Below are 17,087 nucleotides of genomic sequence, written 5' to 3' on the forward strand. Positions count from 1 at the left end.
GTTTCCGCGTCGTTGAATTTCAAATCGAAAAGTTTGAGAACAATTTCTAATATACATATTATAGAAAAATGATTTAAAAGTAGGACGACTATTTTGATATTTATATTCTTATACATGATCTTCTACCGCCTTTCCATCGCGGCTCGTTGGTCTAGGGGTATGATTCTCGCTTAGGGTGCGAGAGGTCCCGGGTTCAAATCCCGGACGAGCCCACTTTTTCCACTTGAGATACAGATGAGCTAATCTAATTAATCGCCCGATGACACAAGTAGTGTCTAGTAATGCGGTGATACTGCACACACAATTACAATAGTCAACGTTTACATCTCATCACAACTTTCCAGACATCATTGTGACGTCTTCTGTTTCTGCTGCTGTCCTTATTATTCCAATTTATAAAGGTGATGATAATGAGTGTGTGTATGTGCCTATGGGTGTGTTTGTAAGATTTGTTTTAAATTGTGAAGCGTGCTAGACCATGGGTGTATTATATTACCTGCTTCCAGCTTCTTCTGTGTGAGGATTTGCTGCTTTTCTTGGTCATATATGACAGTAAATTAAACACCTTTGGATTCTGCACTTATGGCAAAACTAAACAAGGCATTTGAAGACATCACTTTGAGGAACAGTGATGAGCATTTTTCACATTTTTGACACCTTATAGACTTAAGCCCATAGAGAAAAAACAATCTTCTGATTAATTGATCATGAAAATAATCATCAGTTGCAGCCCAAACCATAAATAAGTTGATATTCAACTTCTTATGATATCAAACTGAGAAAAAGACAAAATTTTCACATTTAAGAGGCTGGAAGTAGGAAATATTTGCCATTTTTGCACGAGAAATTATTTAAATAATTAAATAAAATATATCAAAATAGTTTAATCCCCTAAACTAAAAAACTAATTACCCACTAATCTATTCATTTAATTGTTTCAGCAGTAACACACACACACACACACACACACACACACACACAAAATGTAAAACACAGCACTCACATTCTGCAAATAGTATCAATAAGTTTATTGAGTGGTATGAATATTCTGTTTTAAAATAAATGCAAAATTGCAGATAGACCTGTACACTTATATGTTCACAGTTTAACACGTTCCCTTTGAATTGCCAACATAGATTAAAAAGAGATAGGGTTTATTACAGACACAACATTATAGAAATGTGTTATATCCATCCATTATTATGAGAGTATCAAAATCATGCTTAATAAAAACCTTTAATTGCCCTTTCAGTCTAATAATCAACATATATATATATATATACAGTATATATATATTACAACTTATATTTGCAGAGACACAAAAACATATACAAGCAAAAACTGCAAACAATATCCAAGAGCAAATGCAGATTACTTGAGCCGCTACATTCGGTGTGTGTGTGTGTGTGTGCATGTGTGCGTGTGTGCGTGTGTGTGTGTGTGTGTGTGTGTGTGTGCGTGTGCGTGTGTGAGTGCGTTTGTGTGCGCGAACAAAAGAAAATCCCTCTTCTGGCATTAGATGATTAGATAATGACAAACCAATACACCTGTTGAATGTTTCTGATCAAACTGACCAGCAGATTTATGAATAGAGCAAAACTGATGTGACTGATAAATGTTTGGCTTTGGGAATGTTTTTTTTATATAAAGTGCACATTGTAGACATGTACAAAGACGCTATACACAAAACTATTTTGTTCTCCGGAAGCTGTAAAAAAAAAAAGTTGTGCTCAGAAATTGTGATGGCATAGAATACGAAGATTTGCTACCTTATGGCCTTTGATTGGCATTATATGGATATATTAAAATATTAAACACTAATGAATTAAATGACTTTTTTTTTTATCAAAACAGACATCCTGTAAGGCAGGCTTGAATAAAACTCATCTACTCCTGAAAAACAAAAAGTTAAGCGCAAATTTCCCTGCTTTGCACTTTGTATTTTTCCCATATAAAAGTGTCATACAATAAAAAAAAAAAGGCTACCATGGTGTCACAAACCAAAAACAAAGTTCATATCATAGAAACACAAACTTGATCTAAGACATAAGACATTTCATTGCTTCTACCCTTAAACCAACTGAGTGGTGTCTTTTCCTCACTAAAAACAATAATGCCCCTGTGCAGCAACTTTCACATTTCTGAATGAAAACATAAAAAAACACTTCACTCTGACAATGAATGAGACCCAGAAGTCCCCCTTTTTTCAACCCAGACACCAAAAAGCACACAAGACCGAGCTGCTTTTACTAAGTGCATGTTTTCTGCTGTGTGTGCTGTAAAACATGTGCATGTATGTACAAGAGAAAGCGAGCATTAGTTACCTGTTTGTGTTTTTTTTAAGTCACTTCATGATGTAAGCTTGTAGAGGCAGATGAGGTGTGTGGTGGTTTTTGATGTGGCGGTCCATGAAGGAGGAGTTGGCATTAGCGTTATGTCACAGGTAGCTGCACTGATAAGAAAGCTGATGTATGACACGATGCACAGTAGGTGTGATAATGATACATTCTGGAAAGTTTCACATTATATTGGCCTAGCTAGCAAATAACGTGTGTGTTTGTGTGTGTCCACAATCTTTACTCGAATGCATGCAGTGAAGTGAGAGCTGATGTTGCGAAGCTTGAGCATGATGATGTGTGTGTGTCTTGATGTATTTTGTTGGCTGTGGAGTTGAAAGGTATACTATGCAGGATTTTCCTAAAAAAACAATATGTAGACTCATACAAAAGGAATCCCTCTCAATCATCACTTATGATCAACTATAGGTTTGTGGTGGTGTTTTTATCTGCAGAGACTCTGCCCTCTGCCTGTATTTTCTTATTATTTTGCTGTTGGGACATTTCTCGACGTCAACATTTGGGCAGTGGGTGTGTAGCCCCCAGCCAATAACAGCTAGCAGGGTGCGAGGTCGGGACTCATAGCGTAGCAACCAGGTTACATCACTGTCTCCGTCTCTCTCCTCTGCTCTGCTCTGCTCTCTGTCTGTGTGTCATGGATGTGAAACAATCAGAAAATAACATTTTATTTATCTGATTCACAGCTTTTTTTCTCACCAGTGCCGCTCGTTCTCTTCATTCACACTCTAGCTTGCTTGACCAATGCTGCTCTCTCTCTCTCTCTCTCTCTCGCTCCTTAAGCTGAGGAGGGGGGACCAACTTTGAATGCCACATGTTTGCAAATGCCACCCAACAAATCCTGCATAGTATACCTTTAAACAGAGCAGGTGTAGGTTTTTCGGTTCTGTGGCCACAAGGGGGCGTCTCTCTCAGGCCAGCTGAGATACTGCAGCCCCTCTCAAAAAAAAAAAAAAAAAAAAAAGTCTTGATCCTCCACAGCTGATTAGAGGTCTAGTACAACAGCCAGATTTCTATTATAATGTTAAGATGAGCTGGTAAATCTGCAGAGAAGATCAAAACTGATGGATAGATGAGTAGCAGGCTGACACCAGCTCATATTCAGGCTAATGAGGTGAAAGGGTATAAACTTGCACCCTGAGGAACATTTCCCCACTCCCTCTCGGAGTCCAATATTTAAGGCCAGCTCTTTACTATAAATCCGCCCCTCAAGTCAAAGTGGTACAGTCCAACGTTGAACCCAGCACCGAGTTTCTTTCAAGTTGCCCTGTGCAACATATTACACCAGGAGGTGGCGCTTCTTGTGCAAAGCCAGGTGGTCGGAGCGGGAGAAGCTGCGTTCACAGTCGGGGCACTGGAACGGTTTGACTCCTGTGTGCTTGCGGAAGTGTCTCGTCAGCTCGTCTGAACGGGCGAACTTCCACGTGCAGCCTTCCCACATGCACTTGTAGGGTTTCTCACCTGCACACCGGAACAAAATAAGAAGATCAACATTAAGAAAAGATTCGTAAAAGATGATTAAAATGTTTGCACAGATTGGAAAAAGTACAGCTTTTATGTGAATCAAGAGTCTCACCGGTGTGTGTCCTGCGGTGTGCTTTCAGGTGGGAGCTCTTGGTGTAGACTTTGTTGCAGCCTGTGAAATCACAGCGGTGGATTCTCCGCTTTTTCAGTGAGTCAGGAGAGTCAGCAGGGAGAGGATGCTTCGCACCTGAATGAACTATTACTGACGGGTTGTTTCCCCTAAGAGACAGAGACAGAGAGAGAGAGAGAGAGAGAGAGAGAGAGAGAGAGAGAGAGAGAGAGAGAGAGAGAGAGAGAGAGAGAGGAAAAAAAGATGTTAGAGCTTCACATGTCTTCATCTGATTTGACCAGGAGAGGGCGACGGTGTCACATAAGAGTGGCCTTCCTTCATGATGTTGAAATCTAAATGCAAGTTTTACAGTTATTTGGCCGCTGCCAATCTCCAATGCAATAACAAACGTCTAGTAGTCAGGAAGTTGAAAAACACCTCCCGCCTTTTCCAGTCCACCACGCCTTTGCTTTGTCTTGTCATCTCTCTTGTATTGGTCGATTTAATTCACCATTCAACCAACCAACGTTGACACGAAGCTAAAAAAACAAGCTCTTGAAGTCTAAAAACTGTGAAATAGTAGATACACCTTTGCAATTCTCTTGCCAGTCACATATCCAAATTAAACAGGCCAAACCAGATTAGGTTTCAAACTCTACGCACCCTGTGTGTACATGTGTGTAAGAAATATAAAATAAAAATCAGACAACACTACACTAAACACAATACAAGAGAATAGGGTAGAAAAGAGACTTCTTCAAGTGTTTCACAGTAAAAAAAACAAACAAAAAAAAACAAAACAATAAAAAGCAAGAAGGAGTTGTCTTTCTACACTATCATTTAAGCGTGTCTGTGTGCGTGTGTGCGTGCGTGTAAGTGGCAGTTGCGAGCAGGTGTTGAGTGTTGAAATATGAATCCCTCTCAGATCAGTTCTGCGTAAAGGAATGTGCCGAAAATCCCCCGTGAAACCCACACATACACACACACACACACACACAATTAGGCCAACCCATCATTACACATACTGAGCAAACTTGACCTATTTACCATATACTGTACATACAGTACATTTACATTGTTCAGGTGTGACTGTGTTTTGAGAGGTGATGACAGCTTTAGATGCGCCCACTTTCACGGTTGGCACTGTGACAAGGACGCCCTGTGATGGCAACCACTCTGACAACTAAAGGATGGGAGGACGGGGGGTTACAGCACACACACATACACACACACACTCACATCAACTTACTGCCAACATTCCCTGACTATTACATGTGTAAGCGACCTGCAATTATTTCTTTGGTTAAAAGCCGTTACTTTGCAGAAGATGAAACACTGCGGTACAAAACAGACGATGCATGGGAGAGAGGGGAAGAGGGGAGGGGAACGGAAGAGGAGGGTAAAAAAGGGGTGGGGAGCCGCAGATGCCGGACAATGAGTGCTAAAAAATACAGGAAGCGCCAAGCAAGGAAGGAGAAAGACAGAAAGAGAGAGAGGAAGAGGAACAGGGGAGGTGACAGGATTTGGACGGTAGTCCGATATAAACTTGCGAGGGCAATAAGAAGATGAAGTAAAGCGCTGTAATGACTGGAGATAAAAGATTAAATGACGCCACAGTGGAATGAAGGAATCTGACCCTGTATGTAGGTTAGACTCCTCCATACAGTACAGTTAGTGTGCGGTGTGTTGTTCATGACAGCTGCTGTGTTTCTGGTCCTGTGTTATTTCTGTATATTAAATACTCATCTCCGTGTGTGTCTTTTAGCTGCTTTATGTTTACTTCCGCTCACTCATATTGCCATTACAGGAACAAGAGGCATCAGAGCATGTTGAGATGTCAGTTTGTCAACTGACTGAAAACAGCAGCAGAAATTTGTCCTCTAATTTCCAAAATATGGACCTGTTCGGCTGGGTATCGAACCTCTATACTTTTTTGGTAGAAATCAAAATGTCTCTGTAACAAAAAAGCACCAAAAACCAGCACTGAACTTCATTTTGTTTATTTTTTTTGACTATTTCCTGATTTAAATCTCAGTTTTTGATGCTTTTACACAGTTTTTATTTGAGCAAATGTCTCGTATTAAGACAAACTTTTTCTTACCCCACGTAAACTGAATTAATTTTCATTAACATTACCACTACTGTGGTGGTAAAACTATTAACCAAAAGAGCCAACTTGAATTCACTGAAATAATATCATATAGAATATAAACCTCTTTTTTTCCCCCAGGTATGATTCTCAAGAATTACTGTCGCATAAAAAGTTACAGTCTGTATTTTTGACACATAAATCTCCCATGATAATAGTAAACCTGATAGCAAGAAAAGTTGTGACATTTTGTATCAGTCCATCTTGTAATTATGTCATTTTGCTGTCTGAATAAATCTTGTTAAGCTAAATCTTGACAGCTTTGCCAATATTAGAGCATTCTTTATTGGTTCGTTTAATTTTAGGTGCGCTTCACATTTTTTCACCTGCCCATGTGTACCAAAACCTGTGTATTGTATCAGTTCTGGTATCGAAAAACTTTTAGCTATACTCAGCCCTAGTCTTAGGACTGCACCTGCATTAAAAAAAAAAAAATAAAATCACAACAGGAACAGATATGGATTCAGTCGAAAATAAGTCTCTGACAGCTACTTCCATATAAGGTTAAAGGGGAAGCGCTGCAGCAGACAGTGAAACTTGTGAAACTTTTCGTGCTTCTCTCCAAATTTGTGAGTGAGTGTGCGTCACTTACTCGTATTCGTGCGGTATCCTGATGACCGATGACTTCATCTCATGGCTGCTGTGGGGGTCATGAGTGAGCTCAGGGCGAGGCTCTGTTTTGATTGGCCTGTGCAGGTCATGGGCGTCGCCCCGCAGCTCCATGGGCTTCGAAGAGTGAACTGGGTAGAAGCAAAGAAATCAGCAGTCAGTATGGTCAGTGTAGCCTCACAGAGCATGACTGTAGACTCTTAATCTAAGTAAATGCATTTTTTTTCACCTTTTGGCCTCATTCTACATTTATACTGCAGAATATTTCTTAATTTTAACCCTTTATTCTAGCATTTTTTGTTTTTATGCTACTACAAAAGTCCTTCTAGGCATAGACATTGCAAACAAACTCTGTGATAAAATGCACCTAATAGTTATGTTTGCATTTTGTCATTATCTATGTGTATCTGTCCCTCTCATAGAAGAGATTCAGATTCAGATGGTGACCTCTGTGAATTTCAGTGACCTTCAGCTTTCCTAAGAAACAAGAATCTGTCGAAACTGTTATTTTAAGTACAGAGGAAATGAAGAGCACTTCCTCATTTTCTGTAAAAGATATAAACAATTGAGAAGAACGTTTTTTTCTTAAAATGTAGTTTTTAAACTTAACTAAATGCCTCTTGTGTTGTATTCGGTGAAGGTTGAACTAAATAAAACCATAAACAAGGTCTCACCTGTCTTGTGCTCTCTGCTTCGATGATGGTCGTCATCACTGGCGACCGGCGGGCTCACCATTATCTGCTGGTGAAGGTGGAGAGGGGTGGGGTAGAGGACAGACAGGGGCACCATGACCGGGGACACCATGACCCCTGACCCCTGGATGACCCCAGAGCCTGAGCCAATCAGAGGAGCCACCATAGTGGGGTAAGGTAGCGAGGAAGTGGGCGGTGGCAGAGCATGGGAGGGCGAGGAGCGCAGCTGGGACAGTTGAGGGGAGCAGCGGGGGGAGCCGCGGCTTGCCGAGCTGTAGGGGGAGGGTGGGGAGCTGCGCGAGGAGGCTGGGGAGGAGCAGGGAGGGGAGGAGGAAGAAGAGGTGGAGGAGGAGCGCTTGCTGACTGACAGGTCCACAGGCTCCAGCTGGGTGTGTGTGGGGTTGCTGGGGGTGTGGGACTGGGTGAAGGCGTGCATTTGCGTAGGGTGGTAGAGATGTGCGGGATGGGAGAAGATCACGCCGTATGGCTCCGGGGTTTTCACTAACGATGAGTAGAATGACTGTGAGAAAATAAAAAAAAAGAGAGGAGGATACAGAAGAAGGAAGCAGTGAAGGGGGACAAAAGAGCAGAGAGTTAAAAATTTCCGTTCTGCATTGAATAACAGGGAAAACATGTTTTTGCCACACAAACAACTAACGCCAGCCAAAAAAATTGAAACCCACTTCTGTTTGGGAGCGGATAACAGTTATGTCTCAGAGTACAGTGTGTGTGTGTTCATTAGCCTGATGCCTGGCAGTGTGTGCACCCATTGTATGCAAATGTCCACTGTACAGCAGCCTGTTTGTCCAGGAAGAGCCGGAATGTGGGAACCAGTCCGTCTAGACACGTAGCAGGAGTGTGTGTGAGTGAATGTGTGTGTAGGAGTTACTGTATGGCATCAAAAAACAAGTTTAGGAATGATGGAGGCACATAAACAACAAACACACAAAAGCACTCAAAGCTACACACACGCACGCACACACACACACACACACACGTGCCTTACCGTCTCCATGTCTGTTTTCAGAGGGTAATCATACATCAGCATGGCTGCACAGGCCAGGCTCCTATGAAATAAAACACACACACACAGCCATCAGTACACTTAATTCATGCGTAACATTAATCAACTCACACTTGAACACTTTATTTTACGCGTTTTTTTATTTTACTTTTAGTGTTCAGGACAGTTTAACATCCCTCCTATTTTCATCTGTTACAGTTAAATATCACCTTTTTCACTGCATAAAATGATCTCATTTCCAAGGCTCAGAAACTTCAAAACATTTATAGTGACAAGTACATGCACACATACACCTACACCTTTGAGAAGTGACGAAAAGTAAAGTAGAGGGAGAGGCTAGACAAGCAGGGTCTGTAGTTAAGTATAGGTGCCTAACAAGTGTCTGAAGTGTGTGTCTGCATGAGCTCGCCTACTATTCCAATAAATCACAGTAGACAATAGCAAAACATATTTTTTTCCGTCAGATCTTAGGTGTTTTCTCCTCCTCCCTGCTTTCGCCCACCAGAATCCGTCTGTCAAATTTACAAACATTACTTGTCAGCTCAGACAATGCTGCAGGGGACTTCACGCCAAGACGTTTTACTAGACCACAGACAGGTCCAGGTGTGACGTGGCTAGAAACTATAGTGTTAAAGACTATACAGCGATGCTGTAGTACCTCACAAATCTAAAAAAAAAAAGGCAGAGGGTAACACACACCACCTACTGAGAGGCCTGTCAAGTGTTTGGAGTAAAAACGTGTGAGGTTTCAAAGGTGGTTCCAGTTACCTTGGCTTTGAATGGCCAGGTGCAGCTGCAATGAATCTGTGTTTGCACCTAAATGAGTGTGTTTACGAGTGAGAATCTGTGTGTGTGTGCATGTGTGTGTGCTCACTGGAGCATTAAGGCAACATGAACTGTCAAAGAATGTACCCTGAGGGAGTCTGTGTGTGTGTGTGTGTGTGTGTGTGTGTGTGTGTGTGTGAGTGAGTGACCTGGTTAAAGTCCACAGTCTGGAGACAAGTTAGCCTTTAATTATTAACAAATGGGCAAGAACACAGCCCGTCACACCCTAATACACACACACACACACACACACACACACACACACACACACACACACACACACACAGTACAGAGTACAGATGGGGAGCAGACCAATAGGAGAGCAGGATGCTTGCTCGCTGGGTCAGGAAGGGTGTGAACATGACGACTGAAGCCTCACCCTTCGCCCGGCTCCAAAGAAACAAAGAGATTGCAGTCAGGTGGGGACTGTGTGTGTGCGTGTGTGTGTGACTGTGTGCACACGCGCGTGTGTGTGTACATATGTCTTTCGGGGTGTGTTTTCTAATCCGGGTTTGTATTGTATTGTGGTTCAACTGGAGGTCAAGCAGTTGTTCTATTGTGGCTGTGAATCACACGCAGAGGTGACAATAAGAGCAGGTATGGAGCACAGATAGATAGGCCACGTAACAGAGGGTAAATTACTCTCAGTTTTTGAAGTGTTTCTACAGCCAAGTGTGTATTTTACCTACAGAAACAGGAAGCTCAAAATGTCCAAAACAGTTGAGTTGAGCTAATTGCCATTGCCATTACAACAGTTTGCCCTCATAGTGCAGCAGGACAGACGGGACAACATTCAACACAACATACAACTGATAATAATGAAAACATAAGAACATTTTAAAAAACACAAAGTATCATAAATAGGAAAGATAAGCTAAAAATGATATAATGATAAAGATTATTCAGGCTTGAGGGAAACAGTAGCAACTGTGGCCAAAGTCTTCATGCCTTGAATCTGTCTTGTGTTCATATTACGTATCTAAATTCCTCTCAGTCACTGAAGCAGTAATGCAGCAAGTACTGTACTGAAAGACTTCTGCAAACTTCTAACTCACGCCTCAACAGATTCACAAACAAGGTGACACAGTGTCATTGATGGAAAAATACCAGAAACCATTCCCAGACAATATAATCCAACTTCATTCACAGCTTTGGGCCTGAGGCTCCAGTCCAACCTGTCGGGCTGCCACTAACAATTCATCTGTCAATTATTTGTTTCAATTACAGTATCTTGCGATTGGTGACATTTTTTTATACCTTTTCAAAACAGTGCCTAAACCAGGATTCTATCACAACAAAAAGATTATATACAATATGCTTCTGTCAGCTTTATTTTACTCAAGTAATTCCAGTAATGAAATACAAAACAAAGGTGTATATATTCACCATTTGTATAGGAAAGCATCAGACCTACAGCTGTGTTTGTCAACCCTGTCTTCTGCATTTGACCACAAGCAGTCATCCACTGTATGTCCTCTTTAGCAGTACACCTGGGGCAAAATCTTTTTAAGATGTCTGATCCATCTACTGCAGATATTTCCAGACATCCAGCATTCATCTGATCATGTGGACAGTGGTCATAAACTTTCCACCTCCATGAGGAAAATAATTCCTCTCTGTGTCTGACTGGGTCCATGTTTACTTTAAAAAAAAACTGAGAAACTGAAAAGCATAATCACATAGACTGAGTTTGAGTGAGAAAACAATTCATGAAATGTGAATTATGTGGAAAAAGTGACCGACAAGCCGGCTCTGTAAGGTGTCATGCATCTAAAACACACCCACAAAACCAAAAAAAACCACCCATCAAACTCAAAGAGGAGTGAAATGGGATCAAACACTATACATGTAAATGATCCTGTCACTGCAGGATGTGCTGGCCCTGAGGGAGATTTTCAGCTATGTGTGTACCTGTGAACAGATGAGTCATTTGTGTTTTTTTGTTTTTTTTGCACATGCAAATCTACGTTCACATGCTGAAAAAAATGTCATAATTAGCGTAACATAAGAAGCTAGATGGCTGCTTATCTGAGCTCATCTCTCTGTCACAAACCCAGAAGCACTTAGTGTACATTTAAGTCCTCGAAAGAAAAAAAAAAAAATCAAAAAACACGTGCAGCCACAGAACATACTATTCCTCCCAGAGTTCACCTGTCATGCACGTCATGTCTCCCAGGCTCGCTCACATGACGGTGAAGATGATTTATGAAGTCTGAGACACTAAGACATGTTTCTTATAGTTTAGTGGGCTGAATCTGCCTGTCAGTCAGTCAGCATTGGTTTGAGCAAACACGGAACATTGAGGTGAAGGTGACAGAGATCTGTGTCACAGAGTAGTAGCAGCAAAAAAAAAAAAAAAAAAAGATTTCTGTTTGGGGTTTACCACACGGGGAAATGAACAGAGGAGAATCATCAGTCAACATGTGACAGCTGGATGGTGAGTGGGAAAACCGTTCTTGTGAAAAGACAGACTTCTCTGGGGGTACATCACAAAAGAATACAATGAGGTGCAGAAAAGTTTAGACAATCACAGGAAATAAATTTAATTTAGTCGCACAGCATCTTCTTCAGCCAACCTCCACAAGCCAGAAGAGATAAATCGGCAACTGGAGCTTGCTGACAAATCGATTCGGGGTCAAACTGATCTGCTGGGGGTACTGCACATCCCTCAGGTGAAAAATTATAAAAGACATCCACACCGTGACGTGAAGGAGCCAGTGTGTACTGCACCTATTTGGTAAATAAGTAACCCACTTGGGTTGTTGGGATGTATTTTCTCCCTGTGCACTCTCTACATGTGGGTGTGTGTTTGTGCATGTCAAGTGCGGTCTGCAAATATTGTCCTTCTAGGTCAGTGGAGCTACTGTGTACTCAACCCCAACCCACTCAGCAAACACTTCCTACACCCCTCTCTCTCCACCCTTGGACTCCAAATCTTCTTCTACGCCTCCTCTTCAGTCGCTGCACAGCAATCATTCACGTCTTTACTACTGTATTTATCTGAACCCCTCGCCACCCCACACTCTCCCTCTTTCTCTCTATGAATGATATAAAACAACATGACTGAAGGGGAAAATATTGTGGCTTGGAGTCCCTGGCTACTGACTCAACCACACACATACACACACATATATAAGTGCGCACACACACACACACACACAGCCGCACATCAAGTTTCTGCTAGCTCAACAGAATACACACACTAAATCACTAAAGGACTAAATTATTACAGACACACATGCTCAAACGCACGCAGACACACACAGGGCTGCACTCACACATGAACACACACACACACACACACACTCTAATGGCAACAGGCTGGAGATGATGAGATCACCAGAGAGACCAGAAACCTCCAGACAACAGCTTTGTCCAAGAACACGCCGCAATAGACACGCACACACACGCACACAGACACACACACACATTTACGCCACAGCCTACAATTCCCTGCTTCTGACTCTTATCCTTCACTTTCTTTCTTCACCACCCATTTTCCATTTTTGTACGACTTACCTGAAACATTTCGACTCATGCAGCACTAACACAGAGCATTGTTTGCAGTGTAAATCTTCATGTACGCACTGTGGCTAGACTCATACTTTGTTACCTATTTGCTCCCCCCCCTCTCAAGGGAATGCACTGATTAATCCTTACTTAAAATCCTAATTACATGACTCATCAAAAGGTCAAGCTAATATTCCAGCATTTAACTTTTCCTTTTCTTGAGCTCACCTTCAGTGCAGTTTCACGTGGCTCCACACTCCTTCTGTTGCCCCCAACCCATCCGAATCTACTCCTTCTTTCACCCCCCTAGTGTATCTCCCTACTCCCTTAATTTCAACCCCTTAGCTCACTTCCTACTCCTGACTCCCCTAATAACGCCTCACATGCTCCGACTTTGACTCCTAGTTTGAACTCTTTGGCTCACTCCTCTCACTTTAAGGCCCCCGCTGAAGCCCCCTATCCTCTTATTTTGGCTTCCTGCTCCCTCATCTGAGCCGCATAGCCCACTCCTCCCATCCTTTTAAGCACACATGCACACACATGCACAGACGCAGGCACAGAGCCCCTCTCTCTCTCTCCGACAGACTGCAGGCCTGCAGACCTCAGGGGGAAGCCAGAGGGGGCCATCAGCAGGGGAGAGGAAACAGGATCCATCATCACACACGCACAACACACACAAACACACATCCAAAGACACACTGGAGTTGACATGAGGCTCAAACACTTACACACACACACACACACATACACACACACACGTGCACGCACCTCTTACCGTACTTGTCAGAGAGAGCAAAGTTTTGAGGCTTTCCAGACAACTGAGGACAGAGGGAAGGAGAGAACGAGAGAAGCTGCCAGAGAGAAAGAGCGGAAGCCCTCAGAGTTTAGTCTGACTGTTATTATTTCCACACTGCGTGATGGGTCGGGGGGTGTAGAGAAGAGAAGAAGGAGGAGGAGGAGGAGAGTGAAGCCAAATGGGGGGTGCTGCTGCAGGGGGCCTGCGGTTTCCTGTCCGACCCCCCCCCACCCCCCCTCCAACACCGCACCTCCTTACCCCGAAGAATGAGAGGAGAGAGGGGGAATGAAAGGAGAGAGAAGGCAAAGAAAAACAGCCGCTCTGACCAAACTATGTCAAAATGGAAGTGGAAAGAACAAGGCAGAGAAAGAAACAGGGAAGAAAAACGAAGTGGGTTTCGACCAAAATATGACAAAACTTCAATGAACCTCAAACATGGGGAGGGGGGGTGGCGGTAAGAGAGAGCAGTCACAGTGGCTCAATCCAGCGGTTTAAAAGCGGTAACAGACACACTGCAGAAGTGTGTGTGTATGTGTGTACATGAATGTGTGTGTGTGTGTGTGTGTGCGTGCGTGTGCTGGCACACATGTGAAGTTGTGTAACGAGTTACAGCTTTTTAAGTTTATGGCTGTCTGTGGACCACAGTGTCCTTACTTTCTTTACTTCTAATGGAGAATCACCAACTATTCAGCATCCAGGAGTTTAATGTTTAGCTCTAATGTTCCCTCGGACATGCCCTTTGAGCACTGTGTGTGTGTGTGTGTGTGTGTGTGTGTACACACACACTCTTGCGCATTTTGTTCCACCAGATAACATCAGCATGTTGATTCAGGAAAAGAGGCGTAGGGGAGGGTGGGGTATCTGGGGCGTGTAGGTGTGTTGTACTGCCCTAATGACAGACAAATAAATAAGAAATAAATAAAAAGAAGTTTCAGCTCATCTTTTCCTCCTTATTTTCTAAACTTTTCCAGAGGGACAAAGGAGTTTAAAGTAAGACAAAGAGGCAGCGAGGTCGCCCTCATTCCACCCGTCCACCCCCCACATCCACATCCCTCTCTCCTCCCTTCTTTCTCCCTCTTTCTCTCTCACTCCAGGCTCTAAACAGGATAAGGGCTTCATATGCCAAGTGGAATGTGTGACGCAAGCCTCAGCCTTGAAACAAAGCACAGGAAACGGGGAGAGACAGAGACGGAGAAACACAGAGAGAGAGAGAGAGAGAAAGAGATGTGTATTGTAAAGGATGAAGCGAAGAGGACAACGCTCAGGTGTGACCGAATGTTTGAATCTCTGTCACACACATACACACACAAAAACACACACACACACACACACACACACACACACACACACACACACACACACACACACACACACACCTGTCACTTATACTGCTGTGTGTGTGTGTGTGTGTGTGTGTGTAACACTGCACTCAGCTCTGACACCGTGCAGCCACAATGAGGGTCACCTCACACTTTCACACCACGGCTACAGCATCAAATTCAGCTTTTTACTGACAGCCTGTCAATCTGATCTACGGCTGAAACAATTAGACCATTGATTGATTGACGAATCAATGAAGCAAGTTTTCAGCTGTCTAATCAAGCACAAATGTCAAATGCTCACCGATTCCAGCTTAAAGTAATTTAAAACGTCGGTAGACACAAAAAAAAGACATTAGAAGATGCCTGTGTGTGCTCTCTCATTCACCGATTATTTGACATTTCGGAGATTAATCACTGAAAAAACAATCTGCAGATCAACTGAGCCATAACAGACCACTCCATTTTTATTATCTATAATAAATGACTAAATCTAGAACAACAAACCAGAGTAAAAACACATATTATGCGGTCACAAGTTGGCAAATATCATTAACAGTGAAAAAGAGACCAACTAACTATACAGACAGAAGCAGATCACTGTAGCAGAGTCACTCTTTCTCCCTCTTAAATCCATATTTGACCTTTTTTTTTATTTTAACTAATTCAGCAACAGTTTGGTCCAAAAAAAAGGGCTGTGAAGGCTATAAATAGCGTTGTCTCTCTGTTGCCTTACAGTTATCAGCCGGAGTTAAGATCATTAGTCATCAGGCCAATTTTTGAGATGGAATATTTTAAATTAAGACATCACAAGATACGGTCATAAAAACCCCTTTTTTGGTATTTAACTAATTCATTAAACACAAACACACACACAAGCAGCTTGATCCCATTAAACTAAACCATCACATGTATAGACTTTCTTTCTCTGCCATAATGAAGTTTGCAGTATTACAACACATGAAAGCTCACTACCACATCTAACCTTTACAACCCCGGGCAGCTGTTTCAGTCTTCACCACAGAAACTGAGTGTGCCGGGGGGGTCATTTAGAAGAGGACCACAGCAGTGTCACAACTTACTTCTCAGCTGGAGCACACAGTCTTATTCCTTTTCACAGCTGCCTTGCCGAGAAGCTCAGTCTCCTCTCAGTGTGAGAAAGTCAAAAGTCCGCTGAAAAACTGACGCAGGCGACTCGGCTGTAAGTGTCACTGACATAGGGCTCAAAAAAACAAGACGGTCCAGTGATCGATGGCTCCACAAAACTTCCCTAAGTTACGAAACTCTCTCTCTCTCTCTCTCTCTCTCTCTCTCTCTCTCGGTGTGTGTATGTGTGTGTATGTGTGTGTATGTGTGTGTGTGTGTCTCTCTCTCCGGTTTTGTCGTTTAGAAACTGCTGCTGTCACATGATCCGCTGTCTGTTCTCCATGGGGTCGGGCCGCTGGGCGGGACCGGGGCGGGGTGGTCCAGTTTGTGTGTGTGCGTGCGTGCGTGCGTGTGCGTGCGTGTGTGTGTGCGTGTGTGTGTGTGTGTGTGTGTGTGTGTGTGTGTGTGTGTGTGTGTGTGTGTGTGTGTGTGTGTGTGTTGCATTTTTCTTTTTTTCTAGTTTGAAGGACCAGCGACTGTTCAAGCCACCTATGATCTTCAAGTACAGGAGCACTCTGTTACTAATGAGATACAGAAGTATTACTAAACATTGACATCCTGACCTCATTGAGAAATTAGCAGTTTAACAGTAATTCTAATCGTCCTTTAATTATAATATTTGTGATAATAAAATAATAGCAGCACCAAACTGTCTTACAGTACAAAAATATTATCATCAATAATAATAATAAATTATAAACTACTCAGAAGTGTTAAAATGTTGTTGTATTATTATCATTTATTTGTTGTGAGGAGTTACTGATGGCATCACTTTAACTGTGTAATTAATGTTTATACTGATAGGTAGCAATACATCATATTTTATGAACTCATAATGTGGGCTGTATTCTGGATGTACAATATAAACCTGCAAAGTAACTATAAAATAACATAAAATGGAAATACTCGTGTTAAGTACAAGTACCTCAAAATTACATGAGTAAACGTACTTTCATTCCATCATTTGAACTTTGACCTACCCAGTGGTTGTGCTCTAATGTAATTTAAAAAAGCGCAATAATTGTAATAATTTTGATGATTGATTTAAGTGGCGTGTACATTTAAAGAATGAATCAAATGCATCTGCTGA

At 42.3% G+C, this 17,087-nt stretch overlaps 1 protein-coding gene and 1 non-coding gene across 2 annotated transcripts; one reads left to right on the top strand and one right to left on the bottom strand.

Moving 5' to 3' along the window:
* The first annotated feature begins 140 nt into the window (after positions 1 to 140).
* On the top strand, positions 141 to 212 carry trnap-agg. Its single transcript has one exon. It is a non-coding gene; the product is annotated as a tRNA-Pro (tRNA).
* Positions 213 to 1,013: 801 nt separating this feature from the next.
* klf3 (Kruppel-like factor 3 (basic)) lies at positions 1,014 to 16,189 on the bottom strand. The gene is made up of 6 exons (XM_042398740.1): positions 15,934 to 16,189; positions 8,384 to 8,444; positions 7,360 to 7,897; positions 6,669 to 6,816; positions 3,931 to 4,097; positions 1,014 to 3,815 (listed from the first exon to the last, which is right to left on the bottom strand). The coding sequence occupies exons 2-6, from the start codon at positions 8,423 to 8,425 to the stop codon at positions 3,634 to 3,636; spliced, it is 1,077 nt and encodes a 358-aa protein (XP_042254674.1). The 5' UTR covers positions 8,426 to 8,444; positions 15,934 to 16,189; the 3' UTR covers positions 1,014 to 3,633.
* Positions 16,190 to 17,087: the final 898 nt, after the last annotated feature.

Source organism: Thunnus maccoyii, chromosome 2 (genome assembly GCF_910596095.1).
Source record: "Thunnus maccoyii chromosome 2, fThuMac1.1, whole genome shotgun sequence".
In the NCBI taxonomy this organism is placed as follows: Eukaryota; Metazoa; Chordata; class Actinopteri; order Scombriformes; family Scombridae; genus Thunnus; species Thunnus maccoyii.